The sequence below is a fragment of the Panthera uncia genome, chromosome D4, assembly GCF_023721935.1.
Source record: "Panthera uncia isolate 11264 chromosome D4, Puncia_PCG_1.0, whole genome shotgun sequence".
Taxonomy (NCBI): Eukaryota; Metazoa; Chordata; class Mammalia; order Carnivora; family Felidae; genus Panthera; species Panthera uncia.
The window spans coordinates 29,428,163-29,449,226 of NC_064807.1; the positions used below are offsets into that span (position 1 = coordinate 29,428,163).

Genomic DNA, 21,064 nt, shown 5'->3' on the forward strand with positions numbered 1-21,064 from the left:
CACACACACACACACCCTGTGGGATATGTGTGATATTCCTCAGGGATGCCAGGCTGCCCAAGAACAAAGGAAAGCAAAGAAAACAAATGGTTAACTGTAGAGATCACAGTTGTACAGGGCATGGGTCTCCATCAGTTTATAAATATCTTAGTAAAGTACAAGAAAAAGGCAATCTTATCAATAGCCTAATCTCCAGAAACCTATAGACTCAGTTTCCTGGAGCCCCAACATCATGCCTCCGTAGTGATGTGGGGAACAAAGGCAAGAAGGAAATGGCAAGTAAAATTAAATTTCCTTATAACCTGCAGCCAATTGACAAATACTTGAGACAAATACAGAGTATAACATTTCTCCAGAAACTCCCAACTGTCCTATGCTAATGCCTTACTACAGGAAAACAACCTTAATTTGACAATAGCCAGGCCTCCAGTATCTTTGAGTCCTCTTTAGCATATCAAAGTCCCTCTGGAGGCCTCCTTTTTGACTTTACCTCCCTCAACTCCATAGTATATAACCAGCTACTCTTCACAACCGCAGTGCAGCTCTTCCTGCCCATGGGTCCTGTCCCATGCTTTAATAAAATCACCTTTATGCACCAAAGACGTCTTCAAGAATTTTTTCTTGGCCATTGGCTCCAAACCCCCTCCCCCAAAAACTTAATATCACACTTGAAATTGTGTTGTTTCATAACTGAATCTAATTATAAGTCGATCAATCCAACTGAATTTGTTCTCATGGAAATTAACAGTCATTAATTTGTATAACAGTTTTCTTCTAAAGATCTCAAAGTGTTACTCTTAGAGAAATATAAGAAGCGTGCATTCTTAAACCCAGTTTCCAGATAGAGAAATAACTGGGTTTGAGAACGCATGCTTCTTATATTTTTTGACCCAGAGCCCTTAATTATCAAAGCAAGATCTTCAGGAACTCCTCCCACTTTTTCTCTGGCATTTCAACTGACAATATCCAAGATGGCAGCTGCTCCATCTGCCTGTGTCCCTGCATGGCTACAATGAGTTAATCCTCTCTGCCAGCTTATAGTGAATGAGAAATAAATCTTTGCAGTTTGAGGCCAATGAGATTTTATGAGTTATTTTTTACTGCAGGAAACTTAGCCTATATGGGGTAGCACTGTTGCAAAAAGAATCTATCTTCAGCTGGGAGTTGGAGAATGGATAGGAGGGAGAAGTATCTGATAGGTGACAATTAAGTCCATCAGGGCAGAGAACAGAACTGTGGTCTAGTGACAGGGTTGTTATAATCATTCACCATGAAAGACAGTGCTATTTGCAAAGTTTGTACCATTAACTCATATCTGCCTATTGAATATGGCATATTGATATGCCTTTATCCTATAAGTGATTAATTTATAGGAACAACCATCTGAGATGTTCTCACCTGGGTATTTTAATTGAAAATCAGTATGTACAGCAATGATTTTACAGATTTAACTGTGAGTGTACCTTTTCATTTCTAATAGTATGTCTTAAAGCTTCTTCCCAAACAATAACAAAAAACCTCTGTAAACTGTTTATTCCAAGTTCCAGAAAGCAGTTAACTCTATTTTGCTGAGCCAAGCACGTATATGTCACTGACACCTCAAGAATCATACTGCACAGTCTGCTGATGGCTGTGACAACCCTCCTCTGTTTAAGGTTGGGACAAGGTCATCTCCACGATGGTTCTGCTGTTGTAGGTGAAAGAGGAAGCCAAGCACTTCTACTCTAACCGCTCAAGAACCAGGGTGGGGATCTTTGTGGCCCATCACAGATGAACAGCTCCCAGAGTACCTGCCACCGCTGCTACTCCCTTACCGCCACTGCTCACCCCAACCGTTGCTACCCCCCCCCCACTGCCACTAGCCACCCTCCGACCGCGGCTACCTCCCACCACTACCCCCCCCCACTGCCACTACCCACTCTCCGACTGCCACTACACCCCTCGATGGCCACTACCCCCCAACAAATACTACCCCCTTCATAAATGCTACTCACCGCCCAACCGCCGCTACCCCCCAACCACCGCCTCTTTTCAATACAGATCTCTTGCCCGGTTTTCTTTTGCTTCTTCTCCACAATTCCTCCTGCCTAAACCTATCTCCTGCACCTGAGTCAGAGAGTAAAGGCTGGTCAGACAAGACCAAGACACTGTCATGATGCAGTGCTCACTCACCCTGCCCCATTTCCTCCTCCAGCACCTAGGGCAACTACGGTGGCAGCTGCCACTGCGAGGGTCACAGGAACTCACGTGGTGTCATCCAGACCCTCCCACCTGGCCATGCATGTGCCACCTGCCCTGCAGGAAGCAGTACCCCAGCTCCATGGGAATCCACACTTCCTAGCCCCAGTCCCACAGACTCAGAGCTGTTGACCTCACCTGGATAATGATTCCTTTCCTTTTATATTCTGCTTGCAGGGCTTTGGAAAACGTACACACAAAAGCCTGGAGCAAAAAGGAGAAAACACTTAAGGGGAGAGCTTGCTTTGTCCTCAGAGCCAATTTATTCAGATCTTAAAGGGACTGCAGGGAGCTGACCTGCTTTACCTTAAAATGCAGCAGTTTGTCTGATGGGAGTTAGGACTTCTTGGCCTGGGAAGAACTCCCTCAGTGAGCAGGAACATACATTTTGGGATTAATACATGCCTAGGGCCACTGCATATAGATGACCTTAGCCAGAGAAGGCTCTCCCTTGTCTCAGTGCCAGGGAACACCCCCTCCTCTGAGGGTTTGGTTTTATGACTAGGGCATGGGCCACCTGGCTAGGCCTCCAGGACAGAAGAAAGACACAGTGCTACTTGCTGGCAGCAAAGGAGCAGGGCTATCAAGCAAGAGGCTGAGTGGGGCCTGGAGTCCCATGGGGACTGCGCTTGTCCAGCTGTGCTGCCTCAGGGCTTCATCAACCCATGGGCATCTGCTGACATGGTTCCCAGATGCCTGCTGATGAGCCCTGTACACAGAAGCCCCCTGTACATTTGCTCTCCAGGCAAATCTGTCCATCAGCTTGCCAGATGATCCAAAGTCCAAAGGAAAATGCCAGCTTGAAGAAACAAGAGCAGAAGGAGAAGGAAACTTGGACTGCATGCTGCTGCTCACCTTGGAAGCTGAATACGTGGAGTAGAGTGGCCAGGGAAAGAGGGCCACCCCGGAAGAAATGTTCAAGATGAGCCCTTTCCGCCTAAAAATCAAAGAAGTAAAGTTCTGAATGTTTTGCTGCCTGATCACACACAGCTTGAGAAGAAAGAAAACAAAGGGGCTCCTGTGACCACTGGAAAAGTTCACCCTCTCTAGGCTGCTGTGTGCACTAAGTGTTCTCCCCAGAACCGTGAGTGGCCCTTTCCTATGGTGTAGACCCCAACACCATACAGTGATGTTACCCAACAGTCATGACATCAAGGGCTTGTGACTCAAAACAGCGGCTCTGCTATGACAAACATCCCCCATCAAAATGCAGAGAACCAACTCCACTCAGACAAGACTCAGGAGAAAGGGGTCTTCTTTCTCAAATGTGACCACATAAGTTCAAGGCCCCTTCTGATTCATAGAGATGACCCAGGATAGGACAGATGTCAAATGCAGAATCCTTTCTTGGGTGGAATTTGACAGTCCATCATCTGTTCACACAGGAACCCATGCACAAGTCTCCAGGGTCCTTACTTAATCCTTTTGAAATTCAGTAACTTTAATCCTTCCCAGTTAGATGGATTCAATTCAGAAAAAAAAAGAAACTGCAAATTAGAATACAAGGCTAAGCCCCTTCTTCTAGGGAAGATAAAACTATCAACCATTTGTGTCTAATGAATACCACCTGAGAAAAGCCAGTTCCCAAAGGGGTGTTGTAATAGGGTAATAAAACCATGGACTAAGTAGAGACACCGATAGGTGGTGATTTTTACTACAAAATTTGAGAAATAACAAAAGATGGCTTTGATCTCAGGCCAACTTCTGAAGTTTCTTTTATGTTCAACATGAGTTAATCTTTTTAAAAATTTTTTTCAACATTATTTATTTTTGAGAGACAGAGTGTGAGCAGGGGAGGGGCAGAGAGAAAGGGAGAACACAGAATCCAAAGTAGGCTGTCAGCACAGAGCCCATCGTGGGGCTTGAACTCACAAACCATGAGATCATGACCTGAGCCGAAGTTGGAAGCTCAACCGACTGAGCCACCCAGGCACCCCAAGTTAATCTTTTTAATACAATGTGTGGGTGAAACCACTGTTCTCTTCCTCCCTCCAGTAGATGCCACATTTGACCTTCAAATAGGCTTATCTGTTTGCAAAGCTGGCCTGGTGCAGAATGCTACATTTCCTGCTGCAATCACCATGTCTTTTCATCACAGTTTTTCCGTTGGTTAAAGCTGCAGCCAGATGAACCCTATCCCCCCACCCTCCCTACCCTGTCCCTAGTCCCCAGGTCAGTTAACTGTCAGGCCAGGGAGGCCATGTTCTGCACTTTTTCAAAAAAAGACTTTACCTTGATTCCATGTGTTTCAGAATTAGCTGTGTCATCTGTAAGAGGAAGGGTAGAATTAAGCCCTCTAACAAAGGAAGTTAGTAGCCAGTGGGTGGGGGCTTAGGGAAGCAGGTGCCAGAGGAAGTAGTAAAAAAGAGCTTTATCTCTCAGGTGGCCTTGAAAATCTGCTGACACTCGTTGGAGATGATTCTGGCAACACTAGAGTCTGAATAAAACCCACAAGAGGCAACCTAGACTAACGGCAAACTGTTAGAGGCTTCTGGTTTCTTCCCCATAAAGCTAGTCTTCCTGAAAAATGAGGGCAGTGAAAAATTATGGAAATTGGCTTCCAGCCATGGGATCAACACTGAAGTTCCCCAGATACTTTTCATTCTGGGAGACAGGCATAAGTAGGTGGGCCATCACAAACTTCACCCATGAGTTAGAAGTAGGAAGGATGTCAGGAAATCTAACAAGTATCTGTGAACGTCTCACATAAAAGGAATGAGATAGAGAAGTACATCTCTTCAATCCCACAGCAGCCAAGTAAGCAGCTCACAGGCGGACTGTGAAATAGCTCCATATACAGATCATGTCTATCTGTCCATTGGAATTACAGCAGTGTGAAGGAATCTGTTCCCTGTCCCAACTTGCCTGGCCCTGGAAGGGGTTTTTCCTACCAGTTCTGCAGCTTAAATGCCCCATTAAAAGAGCTTTTCATATCATAATTATAAGGCACTCATTTTAAGAGTTAAGGAAGAGGCAGAGGCACCAGGGTGACTCAGTTGAGTAGGTATCTAACTCTTTATTTCAGTTCAGGTCATAATCTCATCATTGTGAGAGCAAGCCAGCTTTCCACTGGTCATGGGGCCTACTTAAGATTCTCTCCCTCTCCCTCTGCTTCTCTCTCTCTCAGGAAAGAAAGAAAGAAAGAAAGAAAGAAAGAAAGAAAGAGGAAGGGAGAAAGGAAGGAAGGAAGGAAAGGGAGGGAGGGAGGGGCAAACCCACAGACTGAAATGTTCTCAAAAGTACAACTGAGTGGAATCAAGCATGTCTCTAGAAGAGGCTTGAGAAGAGAGGATCCAAACAGAAGGGGAGGGGCAGAGACATAAAGGAGACTGAAGACCAGAAGACAAATTTTGCCTATTTTTCTGTGTTGTCTGGGGCCCTACAGGAGCTTCTCAGTAGGCTCTATGCCTGCCACCATCCCTATATCATAGGTCAGGATTTTAATCCCAACCCTGAGGGCCTCCAGATAATGTTTTCACTGCTCTGGGGCAGCAGTGGGGGTGGAGTGGCAGTAGACTACTTCCTGAAATTCTGGGTTTTGAGGGAGACAGGAGAAGCATGAGGACTAGATGATGCCCTCATCTTCCCCTTGGCTCTCTCTCCCCTCCTCCTAAAGGGCACTATGGGAGGGTGTTGGACAGCACCAGCATTTCTTCAAAGCCTCCCTACTGAAATCACTAGCCTTATTGGATGAATGATCCCAACAGAGAGATAACATTAGACTTTCTGCGTCTCTCTGTCTCAAAGCTCCTGATATTTACTCTCTTACCCCACCTTCCCTTCAGACTCATTCCCACATCCCTGCCCTTGACAGAGAACGCTACTATTTCCAGGTGGCTCCTTTGGGATGACTAAGTGATGCTAGTCATGCTTCCAACCAGTGTGACCAACTGAGGCATGGTGTTCTCAGAAAGCTAATCTGTAATTTGTTTTCTTTGCTATTTAAGGAAGTTAGTGTCTACCAATATATAAAAAATGTTTTAGCAAATCAAAGCATTTGTCTGCTAAAGGAGCCAGAAGGTTGTCAGATATATTTGGGAAACCCTGTGACCAAATGGACCAAGACTGCAAGATCAACGTATAAAATAACATGAAAGATTTTAGTGGTAAAGCTGCAGACAACAGTTGGACATTATAAAACTTACAATTACATCAGCTGGGGTTTTAAAACAACTATTGATTGCTCGGCTTACAAAGGATGTATGTACCAATAAAAACTGAGCACAACTACAAAACTTTTTACAGAAGAACCACCAATGGTGAACATAACTTTTTGTCCATTTTACATTGGTTTGCTCAGCCTCCATCTCCCTCCTTATACTGATAGCAACTTATTTTTCTTTGGGAAAGCAACCCTTCTCTGCCAGGCCATGTTATAAAAATGAGACTGGGCCCTCCTGTCCCTAATGCCGCTCCCCATGCCATGAAACCATGGATCGTACTGATTCACTGCTACAGTTCTACTGGACCTTCCAGAGCAGTCAGAAGGACTGTAATGTGCAGTTGTGAATGTTGTGTACTGGGCAAGGTGCCCAGCTGTGGGGGTGACTGTCAGCTGAAAGCCCAGGGTTCACTCACAAGCCATTAGGAGGGCTCTCCCCATTCAGAGTAAAGGGAAACATTGTGTTCACACAAAAGCATCATCTATCCATGCTTAAGCAGCACCTTTTCCCGAATCATCTGCTCTGAGGGGGTGCCTTTTTCTTATTCACACAAAGGCACAATATAGGACAGCTTTGTGATAGTCATGCCTGCAAATGCTTATGCAGTTGACTCTAATCAAAGAAAATGAGTGCTGAATGGCACCTGACACATCCCTTAGTCCAACATTCTTTCAAGAACAGATGAAGAATCTGAAGTTCAAGGGAGTTAAACCACATGGCCAACACTGTCCAACTAACTAGTAGCTGAGATAGGATCAGAATAAAGAAATCTTGAATTTCAATTCAACAAATATTTGTTGAATGTCAAAAGTCCAGAAAAATCCAAGCCAGGCCTGCTGTCATTTTTCAAACCAAGTGAGCTTTCCTCCATTAACAAAGATGAAAATTAGAGGAAGGCACCATTTTTTTTCAAGTTACTCTGGAATCCTGAGAAACTTTCAATGTCTAATATGTTGAAGCCTAATATATCCTGACATGTGACAAAACTTGATGAAAAATGAGATTCAGACACTCTGGAGAATAAATTCATTACTGTATTTTCCTGATGAAAAGAGAGACAATTAAAAAAAACACAGTCTGGTCTCTCAATCAAGTGCAGTTCAGCTTCACAGAATTCTGCTTCTGCAGAAGAAAGCAGTTCTCCTGAGTTGCCAGATTCCAACAGCTACTACATTTTAAGCATTTAGCACAGATATTGACTACATACCTTCACTACTGAGGTGATGTTACAGTGGATGAGACTCTGTAATAAATAATCACAACCATGAATTAGCTGGATGATTTGAGAAAATCTCTTGAGAGGCAGTCAGTGCTAAAGAACCATAAAATGGGCAAAAGGGTGGGTCTGAGCACTGCCCCTCACTCACTCGGCCTGGAAATGAGGTTCTTGATTGATGGTCACCAAGTATGCTCTAGAACTGGGGAGCACCTGACGTCCACTACGATTCTATAAGAATTGACCTTGAGTAAAAGTTAATTAAGAATTTCCTTCAAAATTTAGAGATTTTCCTTCAAAATACAGTTTTTCAAAGGAAGGTGGTTATTTTCCAGCTAAAGGAAGAGAGTTAGCATATGTGGGTTTAGAAGACAACAGCATAGCAAATAGAAAGGTTCTGGGCTACAGATGCCGGGTAAAGAAACTACTAGAATCACACAAGACAGACAGAAAGGAAAGGAGGGACATACAGAAGCAAGCACAAATGCAGACATAAGTAGAGAAACAAAAACAATAATGGATCATGGTTAATAGAGAGACACAGACTTGTGCCAAAAATAGGGATTTAGATGGGGTTAGATATGTGGCTAAGAGGGGAACTTTGCAAGGACATGCAGCAAAGTCCAAGCAATCTGGCATTATTTTTCCATGCAGTAGACTTGGGGATTAAATAGGACCACAGGCACACAATGACAGCCTGTTCAGAACGGGTATAACTACATGATTTTGAAAGTCAGGACCTGGAGAAGAGTCAGCAAATCATGTCTTCAAGGACTATTAAATGTGTAACAAATTCACTGATGACGTGCAATGGCAGCCATGGGTCTGGGTCAAGGTTGCCGGATGTACAACACCCCCAACCACAGAGTTTTGTGTCACAGACTTTCCTCACGCTGAAAGTTGAAAAAAATCTTATTGCCTGGAAAGACAATGAAAGCCAAAGAGCTGGCCTTCTCCCACTTATAACCACAGCTGTAAATGTGTTAGCCAACACAAAGTCCTCAAAGATTATAAAGCAGAACACAGAGCCCCAAGAGAATGGGACAGTGGGCAGGTAAGTTTTGGTGTGCAGAGAAGGAGGAAGATGTCTATATCCTAGAGATGGTCATGGAAAGTGGTGCCCTTGCCTGTGTGGCAAGTACTTAGGTGAAGAGAAAGGGAGAGCTACAGACATCCACCTGGAATACAGAATTTTGGCCAGACAGTCTCCCTTGTACCCTTTCCCAGGCCCTAGTGACTACCCAGCCAGGAGGCCCAGTCCCCAGTGAGAGGAAACCATCCACAGAAAGAGACCAGACCTACCTGGATTTCATCTGGTGTATCAAGGAAGTGGCTCGGGAGAAAGTTTGGAAGCATTCCGACATTGTTGACTGACAAAGGCAAAACAAAATGATGTCAGAGGAGCTGGTAGCCAAGTGTTTATTAAAAGCCTTAAAAATGCTTATATTCAACCCCAGAAGTTTCTTCTCTTGGGAAGTTTCCCTGAGGAAACACATACAGAAAAAAAATTATGTTCAAGGCTGTTCTTTGCAACATAATTTGATAACAGTGAGGAAATTGAAGGGGAAAACAATTGTCCAATAGTAGGAAGCACATCATATGGATCATGAGGCAGCCGTATGGCAGAATGCAATGCAGCCATTCAAAACTATGACTGCTTAGAAGTTTAAAGACATGGGGAAGCATTTGTGGTATATGGTTTTTAAAATTGTTACAAAAGAGTATGTAAATTTAATCCCAGCTTTGGAAATATGTGTGTATATGTCTGGAAGGACATGTACCAGAACATTATCTCAGGCTGTGGAGATATTAACCAATTTATGTGCTCATAGATTCTTTCTGGTTTTTCTGTAATAATGTGGTTTACATTTTTTATTAGTAAAAAATGTCTTTATTTTTAAAATTCAGCAGGAAGTTTAGAAATCAAATCTTCCTTCTGTGTACAATATAGAGACTGTGCTCTGTATCAGGTCATAAAATATCTTGTCTATAAGTCACCACAGAAAAAAAATAGTATCTTGTTTTCTGAATAAGAAAGTCAACTCTCAAATAAACATGCTCACTTGCTATTTCATGAATCAATCACAGCAATGTTTGTTTGCTAAACTAATTCTTTAGGCCAACGTTTGTTTGTTTGTTTGTTTGTTTGTTTGTTTGTTTGTTTTTGAGAGACAGAGAGAGTGAGAGAGAGACAGCATGAAGGGTGGGGGGAGGAGGGGCAGGGAGAAGGAAGAGAGAGAATACCAAGCAGGCTCCGAGCTGTCAGTGCAGAACCTGACACAGGGCTCAATCCCATGAACAGTGAGATCATGACCTGAAGAAATCAAGAGCTAACACTTAACCAACTGAGCCACCCAGGTGCCCCAAGGCCAATGTTTCTGAGATTCTGTCTTTCTGTCTAATATCAGTTATCAGTGGAGGAAAAAATCATTTTCATATTATAAAATATGGTTGGGAAGGTTGAAGTATCTTAGTTTCATACATTCCAAAGCCATACATAAATGTGTTAATCCAATATGCCTCTTGAAAAATTGAATTGTAATATTTTGTTTAATGCTACAACTTAAAAGACAGTCATGGGTTAAGTTCAAGTTTACCACAGAATAATCAAGCATCACTAAGATAATTGTTTTACTAATGTATTATAATATGCTTTGCATTTTGCAATTTACTTACCTAAAATTCCAATTTCTAAGCCTTCAAGTTTTTCTCTAATATGCTCGTAGATGTTGTCTTTGGTAAAATCTGCTTGTATAATCTTCACGCTACTCCCTGTGGTACACTCTGCATTAGAGACAACAGATATTCTTTAATGAACAGGAGTTCGAATCCCTCCCTTGCTCATGGACTTCTCCAATGCTCCTGGCACTACCTGAGCAGACCTTTAAGAGGATAAAACCATTATCCCAATTAGAAACACGAAAAAGTCCCCAATAAATGCTGGGACGTGCTAAAAGATTTGTGAGTGATGGTTTCTGGTGTTTCTGAGAGTTACTCTGATGACGAGTATATGCTCTAAAATAAATTTAATGCAATGGTTCTCAAAGTGGAGTTAGAAATTCTCAGGCTCCACCCTGCATGCCCTCCCAGTGACCCTGTTCATGCTCAAGGATGAGACCCCTGGTCTATAGGCCATAAGAGGATAGTGATATGTTGCCTCTCCTCAGTGTCAGGTCCCCGTGGCATAGACAGAGCAATCCTCTGCATTTGTCCAACATGGTAGTATTCATAAAGCATTTACACATATAATATCTTATTTTAAACCTCTCTACAACCTTGTAAAGTAGATATTACACCCATTGCTAAGAGGAGAAAACTAGGGCTCAGAGAAGCTAACTCGCCCCAAGACACCCACACTCTGCTCCCTCCAAGTCCATGCTCGCTCTGCTATTCCATGTGGACTTGGCTTTGTGCAGAAGCCTTCAGTGGATATAAAAGCAACAGGTAGAGTTCAGCAACTGCTTCCTGCTCAACTTTGGAGTTAAACCCAATATTTCTGGGACAAGTGATCTTGAGGCATAGTTTGGCAGGTGGGGGATGTTTTCAGGCCAAAGACACTTCTTGCTTTTCAAGGACAATAAAAAGCACATCTTAGCATTATGAGAGAAACACTGAAGGATATCCTAGTTTTGGTCAAAGTTACTTTTGATATCCAGACATGGAACAAAAGCAGAATTCATTGGTTGAAGGGCACTGAGCCTCCATAGTGTGATTGCCCAGCCCCACACTTCCCACCATCCCACACTATTCCAAATCTCCCCCAGAGACACAAGGCCATCCCCTGACAGCCTGTCACAGTCTTCACAAGTCTTCATAATTGAAGACTCATTCTTTTGAGGTAAGGATTTTACAAATTACTAAATTAATAATTATTAAAATAAAATACCTAAAAAGGGATATGATTACTATTAACTAACAACACCTTGCAGTGGATCATAATGATCAAATATTATAGTATAAATGCTGCCTCATAGAGTTGTACAGTGTACAACTTTTACAACCATACATGGCAGCCCTGGATCAAATATTTTTTAAAAATCTGATAACCACCAGCAAGGACTATCCCTCAACTCCCTGCAAGGAGCAGGGCACAGACACAGGGAAATGCCCAAACATAGATTCTGCTTTTGAAGGAAGTAGCAGAAGCAATGAAACAGCTGGGACCTCTGGATGAGCAGAACTAATTCGAGAGATGAAGACACTCCACCAAGGAGAGAGTAGACCTATGTGTGCATGTGTCTGTTCCTATTTCACCCAGCCCACAGAATCCCTGCTGAACTAATGCCACTTATGTCCTGCCCTTAACTTTGTAAAGTCAGCTCCCTGCAGAAGGACCAGTGCATCAGGCATCAGGAGCAGCCTTAGGAATGCTGACGGGGCCTCTACAGACAGAACCTACAGACTTGGTTGGTGGGCTCCACAAACATCTCCCTTATTTCTTTGGGTCACTCACCAATCTCCGCAGCAATGGCCTGTAGTTTTTTCAGTGTCCGGCTGATAAGCACAACATTGAGTCCTTGTCTTGCTAGCTGGGAATGGGGGTGGGAAAACTGAAAATGAGCAAGATGATAAGCAGATAGGGAAGTCGTGTTTTAAAGGTGAATTGGAACATCACCCACTTGGTCACAAGGTGATGTGCTTGCTTCTCCTGGGTTTAAATGTGCAGAATGTGACAAAGATTTCTGGATTATGAGCAAAACAGCCACATGGGGCCAAGCTATATGTGACATAATAATAGTTTATTTTTAGGTGTTTATTATGTGCCAAAAACTATTCTAAGAGCTTTTTTATTTAAAAAAATAAAAGACCCACAGACCCTTTTTTATTTAAAAAAAAAAAAAACCCTCTGAATGCGCTCTCATCAGAAATGCCTGGGGCCAAATGTGTTTTGGAATTCAGAATTTAGAAGATTTTATAGTATAATTTATATAACAAGTATAGGGCAGTACTCCCTGTTTAAAAACTGTATTTCTGCAGCAACTCTTGAGCTGATTCCTATTCATAAGGACATTTTTCTCGTGGTTCACTTCACTCGGGCAATCACTGCACTTGGGCATGGACATGGCCTGAGCCCTCTCTCTTGGCTCCCAGCAGGACAAAAAATAGAATAAGGAACCAGAGGGTAAATAGACGCTTCTCTGAGATCAGGGAGGAACTCTTCTTCAGAGTGGATAGTGCCTCAACTCCAAGGCTAAGTGGCAGTGCACAGAAGAGGTCCACATTAACGTGGCACAGGGGACAGGCAAACTCAGTATGCTGGGCGGTCCCAGACAGGTCGAGACTCCTCACACCTAAAACTGCTACTGTGAGAAAAGCTAGAGCTTTCCCTGAAGACAAAGGGAAAAACTAACATTTGTTTAAACCGAGACTGATAACATTTGAGTTAGTGACAAAAGGGCCTGTTAGTTGAAATCTTTCTCTATGGTTTTAATTAAGTTATTTATACCTTTATCTTTTATCTTAATTGTGGTAAAATGCATATAACATAAAACTTATCATCTTAACAAATATATGGAATGTTTCATGAATTTATGTGTCACCCTTGTGCGGGGCCGTGCTAATCTTCTCTGTGTCGTTCTAGATTTAGTATATGTCTTGCAGAAGTAAGCACTGTGCCTTTATTTTCATAAGGAATTACAGATTATAGAAAATACATAAGCAGCTGAATTAAAGACTATAATATGTGATCTCCAATAGCCAACAACTCAATCTTCAAGCCAATGATCTCAAAATCACCCAGAGAGATGTCAAACACACACACACACACACACACACCCAATTCCCACCAAAACCATCCAAATAAAAATTTCAGTGTTTACATCTTTTTCTATTTTAATTTATTAAATTATCTATGCAATACACAAATACAATCTTATTGTAAAAGATGTCTCCAAAACCCCTATACACCCCTAGGCTCCTGCTGCTTACCTTTTTCTCTGCATCTACATACATATATAAGCACATACAGAAATAAACATTCATTTCACACTTTATAAATGGCATTATAAAGATTGTGTTTTTAAGCTGATGATGTGTCTTATTTCTAAGTATCCTATCTATCTCCACATCACTCCAGTTTCATAGTGTCCTGTAGTTCACTTTAGGGTGAGCACTGGAGTTATTTTTAAGTTTTCCCATTACCTATATTACCACAATGAATACCCTTCTATATAACTCTTCATATATACAAGTGAATCAATTCCTAGAGTAGATAGTCAAGAAGTGGAATTGTATCAAAGGGTGCATGCTTCTAAAATTTTAACAGTGTTGCCAAAATACGGTGCCTTAAAACCATACCACCAAAAATACAACTATAGCTATTTCTTCACACTCTGTCCAGTATTTTATATTAGCAACCTTTTCAACTTTTCCCAATCTAATGGTCAAGAAATTATATCCTTATATTGTTTTAATTTGCATTTTTATAGTTATCAGTGGAGCTGAGCATTTTTTTTTTTTTTGGACATTTGTATGAATTACTGGTGTGTACTCTTTTGCCCATTCTTCTACTGGGTTGTCAGTTTTAAATAAATTTTTAGGTGTTTTGTGGTTTTTTTCACATATTCTGAGTATTAATTATTTGCTTACTATATATTTAGTATTTTCTCCTTTATTTATGGCACCTTTACCATACATTATATATTAATTTTCATGTTATCGTTCGTAAATATTTTCTATGGCTTTTTAAAAACTTCCTTTATGAACTTCCATAACTCCAAGGATATATTTTCCTATAACCTTTTACACTATTTTTATATTTCCTGTTCGTTTATTTTTGAGAATAACCTGAGCGTGAAATCACCTAACATTATTTTTTGCAAGATGGGTGGCAATTTTCTTTACAAAAGTTTTGTATTTCTCCATTCTTTATACTTTTTTAGAGAGAGAGAAAATGGGGGAGAGTGCAAAGGGAGAGAGAGATAGGTAGAGAGAGAGAATCTTAACCAGGCTCCACAGTCAACACGGAGCCCGACACAGGGCTCAATCCCATGACCCTAGTATTGTGACTTGAGCCAAAATCAACCGACTGAGCCAGCCCAGGCATCCCTCCATTCTTTCTTGATTTAAAATGCCAACTTAGGGGCGCCTGGGTGGCTCAGTCGGTTGAGCGTCCGACTTCAGCTCATGATCATGGTCATGGTCTCAGGTCATGATCTCGCAGTCTGTGAGTTCGAGCCCCGCATCGGGCTCTGTGCTGACAGCTCAGAGCCTGGAGGCTGCTTTGGATTCTGTGTCTCCCTCTCTCTCTGCCCCTCCCCCACTCATGCTCCATCTCTCACTCTCTGTCAAAAATAAATATTAAAAAAAATTTTTTTAAATGCCAAGTTAGTCATATGCCAAATTCTTACATGTCCGTGGGTCTATTCGTGATCTACCTGTTCTGTTTCACCAATTTGTTAGTCAATTTCTGTGCCAGTGCCATTTATGATTTAATCACAATCTTCTAATAGGCTTTGATATTTGATGTGTGAAAAAGCAAGTTCCTACCATTTATTGTTCTCTTTCAAAATGTTTTTATCTTCTTAGTTTAACTTTCCAAATAAATGATAAAATTGTCTAGTCAAGTATTATATTTAAATTAGAGAAATTTAGGGTAAATAATATTTTGAAATATTACGATATTTGCAGTAATCAGTTGTCTCATCCAGACATTTGGTATCCATTTGTCCTAATCCCATGTGTTCTTCTCAAAAATTTTAGAAGTGTCTTCACATAAATCTTGGACATTTTGTATTAGTTAACATAACATTAGCTCACATAACAGAGAACTCCAAAATTTCAGTGGTTTCACACAATGAAGTTTGGTTTTTGTCTTATAAACTCTTTTTCACATAGTCATTCAGGTCCCATGCTGAGAAAGTCTTTGCCATCTTCAACACTAGGTTTCTAAGATTGCCCTGGGTGTTGACACCCAGCCATGCAAGGATTAAGACAGAGAAGATACATCCCCTCCTTTAACCACATTGACCAAGAAGTGATACACATCATTCTGCCTGATTCCATTGGCCAAATTAGTCACATGGCCCCACTTTGGTGGAAAGGAGTCTGGGAAATGCCCTGGCTGGGCAGCCGCTTCTGGCTGTAAGTCTACACCATGGGGGAAAAAAGTAAGGATATGGGAGGACATTTAACTGTATCTGTCACCAATATCTTACATTTATTTGTTGCCATCATGAATTAAGTTATTATGGAAAGCAGAGGAAACTCTAGAATGAAATACCTAGGTTCAGTTCTTGTTTCTACCACTTAAACCTGTGCACACAAGTTACTCAGACCAAAGAGTTTCCGCATTGGCAAATCGTGGACACCAATAGATATACTTCATTAAGTTGTTCTGAGAATCAAATAAAAAACCATACCACAAGTGCATGGTGCAGAGCCTGTCACATAGGAAAGCACCCAATAGTATCAGTTATTTTTCTATGTATTCTACTTTGTTACCCTTAGTGATTAGGAACTCTGCCCAGCCACCTCGCTGAATTCTTTTATTCATTGTAATAATTTCTTCATCAGTGGTTGGCTTTTCATCATAGACAGTAATATTATCTACAGATTACAGTTTTGTCCCTTCCTCTCCAATGTTTGCATACTTTTGGCCTCGTTATCTTGGATAATATCTCCTGTGCTACGTCAAGCAAATATACTGTCTGTTCTCTCCCATACTGAGAACACTTTTATTTTTTTGTTTATTTGAGAGAGAGAGAGAACGCGCGCGCACTCGTGCACACACAAGTGGGGGAGGAGCAGAGAGAGAGGGAGAGAGAGAATCCCAAGCAGGCTCCATGCTTGGTGTAGAGGCTGATTCAGGGATCAAACTCACAAACCGTGAGATCATGACCTGAGCCAAAATCAAGAGTCGGATGCATAACCGACTGAGCCACCCAGACGCCCCTAATGTTTTTCAGTACAAAGCATGAGGTTTCCTGTTATTTCTGGAAGTTATTTTTTATCAATTTCAGAACACTTTCATCTATTCCTTTTTGCCAAATTACTTTATTTTTAAAACAGCTGGATTCAGTTTGCTAATACTTAACTTGGATCCCAATTTTCTTCTTACCTTTGTCCCATTTTGATATCAGAGTCATGCCAATCTGTCTACACAATTCCTGAAACTTGTCCCAGGATTTTCTCAATTTTAAACCCAAAAGTCCCACACCGCAGGATCTGCCCCAGTCCCAAGCAAATCAAGTTGGTTGGTCATCCTAGAAATATTTTGGTTTTTTGGTATTTCTTTCTTATTCCTTGAAGATTTAGTAATATTTACTCACAAGTAACATCTGGGTGTTTTGTAGATATTCATAAATGCCTTTTCCATCTCATGCATGGGTTGAGCCAACTTTGATTATGTTTCCATAGGAAATGTCTTTCATCTAAGTTTTCACTTTATACAAAAATAGTCTTTTCTTGATACACTTGACACACTTCACTTGATACAAAGATAGTCTTTTCTTCCTTTCTTTTTCTTCTTCCTCTACTTTTTTTTAAATCTCCTTGTCTGTAGCTAGGTTCCCAACATTGTTCCTTCTCTTTCTTTTTCTTTTTTTTTTTTTTGAGGTTTTCAAAAATTTGTTCCCTTTTCTGTTTTTTTTTTTTTAAAGAATCAATCTTGAATGATCAGTTCAGTTTATTCCTATTGTCTCTGTCACCCATTTTTGTTCTCTTTATTAATTTCCTCCTTCTATTTCTTTTGGATTTATTTTGTTCCCTTTCTAGAATTTCTTGAAAGCTAAGACTATCTACAATCTTCCTTATTTTCTAATAGATGCCTTTAAAGCCAAAAATCTTCACTTTGAAACGCATAGCATTTCGACCATAATTCACAGGAATGTCCATTTTTATTTTTTGGAGTTACACTGAGGTATAATTTTTCAATATAGATGACAGGGTGGATATAATTTTCTTTTTTCTTTTTTTTTCTTCTTTCTTTTTTATGTGTATTTGTTTATTTTCAGAGAGAGAGGGCACAAACTGGGGATGGGCAGAGAGAAGGAGAAATAGAATTCCAAGCAGGCTTTGCACCATCAGCACAGAGCCCGATGCAGGGCTCAAACACATGAACCGCGAGATCATGACCTGAGCCAAGATCAAGAGTCTGACCCTCTAACAACTGAGCCACCCAGGTGTTCTGGATGTCATTTTCTAAGATTTGTTTTAATTTTATTGCATAGTAGTCAGTGAACATAATGGTATGTTTTTTGCCATTGGTAACTTATCACAATTTTCTTTCCAATAAGTGCACTCTTATGAATGTTCCATGTGTATCCTTAAGGAATGTGTATTAGCTCTTCATTGGCTAGGTTTTATAAATTTTTGTCTCTTAAATTAAAAGTGAGGTTTACCAAATGGCTTACCAAGTATTGGTTAAACCTGTATGAGAGGGTATTCAAATTCCTTATAAACTTAATTATTTGTATTTATGTAGTAAGATGTTAAATTAGAAGTTTCAACAGAAGTGCAAAGACCCAATAGAAATTGGATCACAAAATCATTTCAGAGAGCAAACCAAGAAAAAAAATTTACAAAATAATATCTAAGTAACCTGACAATGTGATTCTTGAGCCCATCCACAGGGCACCCTTCACTCATATAAAAAATATGTCAAGATAAGGAGCATAGCAAATCAGAGGGCTTTGTGAAGAGGATTTCTTTGGTTTTGTCTGCTACCAAGCTACGATTCCCATCCCCAAGGGCAGGGTGAGGGAGGAGCCTCAAGTCAAAAGGGGTGGGGGTACCATCCCATCTTATTTCATGTTTTCTATGCATCATGCTATCCAGCTTATCGCCCCCTACCCTCCCTGGTTTCTGCTGATTCAGTTAGTGGAGCATAGGCGATGCTGTGGTCACAAGTTACAGCAATTTAACACGACAAAGGATTATCTCTTACTCATTATGCTCAAACTGTAGACCCATCTGACCAACACTCCCCAAAATCTAAAGAGCAAGAATCATGGCTTATTGATGCTCTGACATTGGAGCTTTCTGCTGCCATGAGCTAGGCCACCATTCAGACTTGCTTGACTGTTTCTCCTGGACCAGATGTGGGAAAGAATAGGTATGGGGTTAGAGTCTAGACAAAACATCCACCCCAAGGCAAAGAGACCTCAGCAGAAGCGGAGCTGGAGGAAGATTTCAAGGGCTAAGGAGGTCAGGATGCAAGATGAGAGCACATTCACCAAAGCCATGTGAGGTGTGGAGAACCCAGGAAAGTGCCCCATAAGTCACATGAATGTCAGTCACCAGGCCCAGACAGCCAGTCTCCTTCTTAGGACGGTACCAGGTCTATCCTATCCTTCCTTCTCTTCTCTGCCGACCATCTCCAAACTCCTGCTCCTCACCCCTGGCAGATTCAGACATCTCAGTTGGCAACTGGGAAAGAGAAGCAGACCACAGCACTATGTCATGTCCCCAGAGCATGGTCTCCAAAGCACATCCCAGCTGCAGTAGGGGAGATTTAATTTTATTTCATGTTCAATATTTTCATTATTGCAGGTGACTGGACACTGGGACTGTGGAGTTGAAACCTGTTTGCATCTGGAAGTGACCAGAGGGAATCAGTGAAGTAACGGGACCAGAGGTAGAGAAAGAACCAGAGCTATGGAACAGGTTAAAAAAGACAAAGAGAAACAGTCACAAGTGTGCCCAGTGAGTCCTGCAAAGCCCGTTTATCAGTTCTGTTTCTGAAAGAGTCATGGAAATCTCCTACAGTGGTTGCAAATTCATCAAACACTTCTTCTCTGGATCGGTTTCTACTTTCAATATTTCAAAGTTATATTGTCAGAAATAGAATTGGCTCAGTATTAATCATATGAATCTTATAAATATGAACATTTCTATTATGCTTTTTTAATGTTTTATTTATTTTTGAGAGAGAGAGAGAGAGAGAGAGAGAGAGACAGCATGAGCAGGGGAGGGGCAGAGCGAGAGAGGGACACAGAATCTGAAGCAGGCTCCAGGCTCTGAGCTGTCTGCGCAGAGCCCGATGTAGGCTTGAACTCACAAACTATGAGAACATGACCTGAGCCGAAGTTGGACACTTAACCGACTGAGTGACCCAGGTGCCCCTTTTATAATCTTGAATTACATTTTGTCTAATACTGATATTGGGAGCAATATCCTTTCCTGTCTTTTTGCATTTTCCTAGGATATGCAAACTAGGATACTTTCAACTTTACTTTCCTGTATTTAACATTGGATTTTTTTTTTAGTTCTTTCTAGGTTATCTCATATCTATCAGGAAATATAACCAAGTCATATTTACTGTGATTGCAAATATACTGCACCAACTGTCTATCTTGTTTTAGTTTTCTATTCACTGTGTTTCCTTTGTTACTGTACTCAGTCTGTAGTAGGCAAGACAGGACAGACAAAGTTACAGTAACAAAATAGCCCCAAATCTCAGTGGCGTAATACAAGAGAAATTTGTTTTTCCTTACACAATGTCCTCTGCAGATAACCCAACAGTCCAGGCCATGCCTCCCTACCCATGCAACCACTCAGGGTCTAGGTTTTTTTCCCAGGGCTCAAATTGACATGAGGCAAACAAATGACCTACGGTGCTCCATGGTCATTACACAGGGCCTCCATGGCTTTGCCTGGTATTGAGCAATGAGAACTGAACTTAATGATTCTATAGCAAAGACAAATTCATATCTTTTTGAAAAATAAGTTACAAAAACAAGAACACCCCTTTTTTTCCCCCAAACTAAATACAGAAAGACCAGTTCTGTACCTGGATTAGTAAAATATTTTCATAGACGAAAAGATGTTCACAAAACAGTAAACATTTTATAAAAATACATATGAACAAAAGAATACAAATCAAACATATTAGCAAGGTTGCATGTGAGAGGAAGATAAATGGGGGATGGGAATGAAAGAAAAGAAATTGAGAGAGGGAAATGCAAATACATGTCCACACAGAGACTTGAACAAGAATTAGTAACAACTTCATCTGTAATAGCTCCAAACTGAAAACAACCCAAATGTCCATCAACAGGTGAACAGATAAATTATTGTACAGCCGATCCATGGAATACTACTCAGTGTAAAAAGGAATGATTTATATACACAGCAACATGAATGAATTTCAAAATAATTATGCTGAGTGGAAGAACCAAACCAAAAAAGAGTACATACTATATGATTCCATTTATGTAAATTTGGGGGTGCCTGGCTGTCTCAGTCAGTAGAGCATGTGACTATTGATCTTGCGGCTGCGAGTTCAAGCCCCACGTTGGGCATAGAGATTACTTTAAAAAAAAAAAGTCTTCCAGGGGCGCCTTATGGCTCAGTAGGTTAAGTGTCTGACTTTGGCTCAGGTCATGATCTCACAATTGTGAGTTCAAGCCCGCATCGGGCTCTGCACTGACACCTCAGAGCCTGGAGCCTGCTTCAGATTCTGTGTCTCCCTCTCTCTCTGTCCCTCCCCCACTCACACTCTGTCTGT

At 41.2% G+C, this 21,064-nt stretch overlaps 1 protein-coding gene and 1 non-coding gene across 3 annotated transcripts in view; both read right to left on the reverse strand.

Moving 5' to 3' along the window:
• Positions 1 to 21,064, reverse strand: part of HSD17B3 (hydroxysteroid 17-beta dehydrogenase 3) — a 51,212-nt gene that overhangs the window by 7,884 nt on the left and 22,264 nt on the right. Inside the window, exons 3-9 of one of the 2 annotated variants that reach the window (XM_049634330.1) lie at positions 12,071 to 12,146; positions 10,294 to 10,401; positions 8,920 to 8,987; positions 7,609 to 7,644; positions 4,471 to 4,505; positions 3,094 to 3,175; positions 2,377 to 2,442 (exon numbers count right to left, since the gene is read on the reverse strand). In XM_049634330.1, coding sequence (XP_049490287.1) covers positions 2,377 to 2,442; positions 3,094 to 3,175; positions 4,471 to 4,505; positions 7,609 to 7,644; positions 8,920 to 8,987; positions 10,294 to 10,401; positions 12,071 to 12,146 — 471 coding nt within the window. The remainder of the gene's footprint in view (positions 1 to 2,376; positions 2,443 to 3,093; positions 3,176 to 4,470; positions 4,506 to 7,608; positions 7,645 to 8,919; positions 8,988 to 10,293; positions 10,402 to 12,070; positions 12,147 to 21,064) is intronic. The other variant, XM_049634340.1, reaches the window with a different exon arrangement.
• LOC125928394 (U6 spliceosomal RNA) lies at positions 13,123 to 13,226 on the reverse strand. Its single transcript, XR_007459658.1, has one exon. It is a non-coding gene; the product is annotated as a U6 spliceosomal RNA (small nuclear RNA).